General features: G+C 33.5%; 1 protein-coding gene across 1 annotated transcript in view; it reads right to left on the reverse strand.

The window, feature by feature from the left end:
• The window catches only part of LOC107104434 (putative high affinity immunoglobulin gamma Fc receptor IC), a gene marked incomplete at both ends in the record, with an annotated part of 2,735 nt that extends 2,155 nt beyond the window's left edge, over positions 1 to 580 (reverse strand). Inside the window, one exon of the mRNA XM_015404431.1 lies at positions 323 to 580. Coding sequence (XP_015259917.1) covers positions 323 to 580 — 258 coding nt within the window. The remainder of the gene's footprint in view (positions 1 to 322) is intronic.
• Between the last annotated feature and the right edge of the window lie 426 nt (positions 581 to 1,006).

Genomic DNA, 1,006 nt, shown 5'->3' on the forward strand with positions numbered 1-1,006 from the left:
AACACAATGGAGATCTAGTCCTATTAGCAGACATCCATTTAAAATGTAGGCAACAGCATGAAAAAAGTGGTTTCTACTTTTACTTTTATACTTTAAGTAAATTTACAAGCCTGTACTTTGTTACTTTTAATTGAGTAAAGAAGTTTAATCAGTACTTTCTCTTTTACCAGAGTATTTTTTAACACAAGTATCTGTACTTTTACTCAAGTACGGAAAGTGAGTACTTTTGCCATCTCTGCTCATCAAACAAAGTTGCCTAATATTTTAATTAGGTTGATGTATATGAAAACAAGACAAACTAAACATTTTCAGTCTGACTCACCTCTAACTGTCAGTCTGAAGGCATCACTCCAGGCTGTTATCTGGTAGTCTCCTCTAGCCTTACACCGGTATGTATCACCAGACTCAGTAGCTGTGTTGATCCTGTATTCACTGGATGTTGGAGAGTTTCTGTTGGTTGGTCTCCATTCATACGTCCACTGAGCTCCTCCACCTCCATGGATCTCACATCTCAGAGTGACTTTCTCTCCTCTGAATATCTGAGGCCAATTGGGTTGAAGGGTCACAGTGGGCCTAGAGACTGGAATAAATAATATTCAGTCAGAATACTGATATAGATGTATATTAAACAGAAACTACAATACAATTAATTGCTATGGATAACAATTTAATCTCAACCATGAAAATATTATATAAAAATAATAAAAATGTTATTTGATTTGTTTCTTTCTAATAATACAATATTAAATATCTAAATCCCAAAAGCAAGAAGATGTTTTGTAGCTAATATATAAAAATAAGCAATTAGAAAGACAGATATAAAGCAGTAAGCTGTCACATCTAGCACTGAGATAACCATTTCTACCAAAATCTCAACATATAGACTAAGAGTATGAACTAAATAACTTCAGTGAAGTATTCTAGCATCATGTGTCACAGATTACTTGGACCAGGTATTATGTATGTGAATTTATAACTGTTCTCTATGTTCAAACCTGAAAATATC

This window comes from Cyprinodon variegatus, unplaced genomic scaffold (genome assembly GCF_000732505.1).
Source record: "Cyprinodon variegatus isolate N-32 unplaced genomic scaffold, C_variegatus-1.0 Scaffold1738, whole genome shotgun sequence".
In the NCBI taxonomy this organism is placed as follows: domain Eukaryota; kingdom Metazoa; phylum Chordata; class Actinopteri; order Cyprinodontiformes; family Cyprinodontidae; genus Cyprinodon; species Cyprinodon variegatus.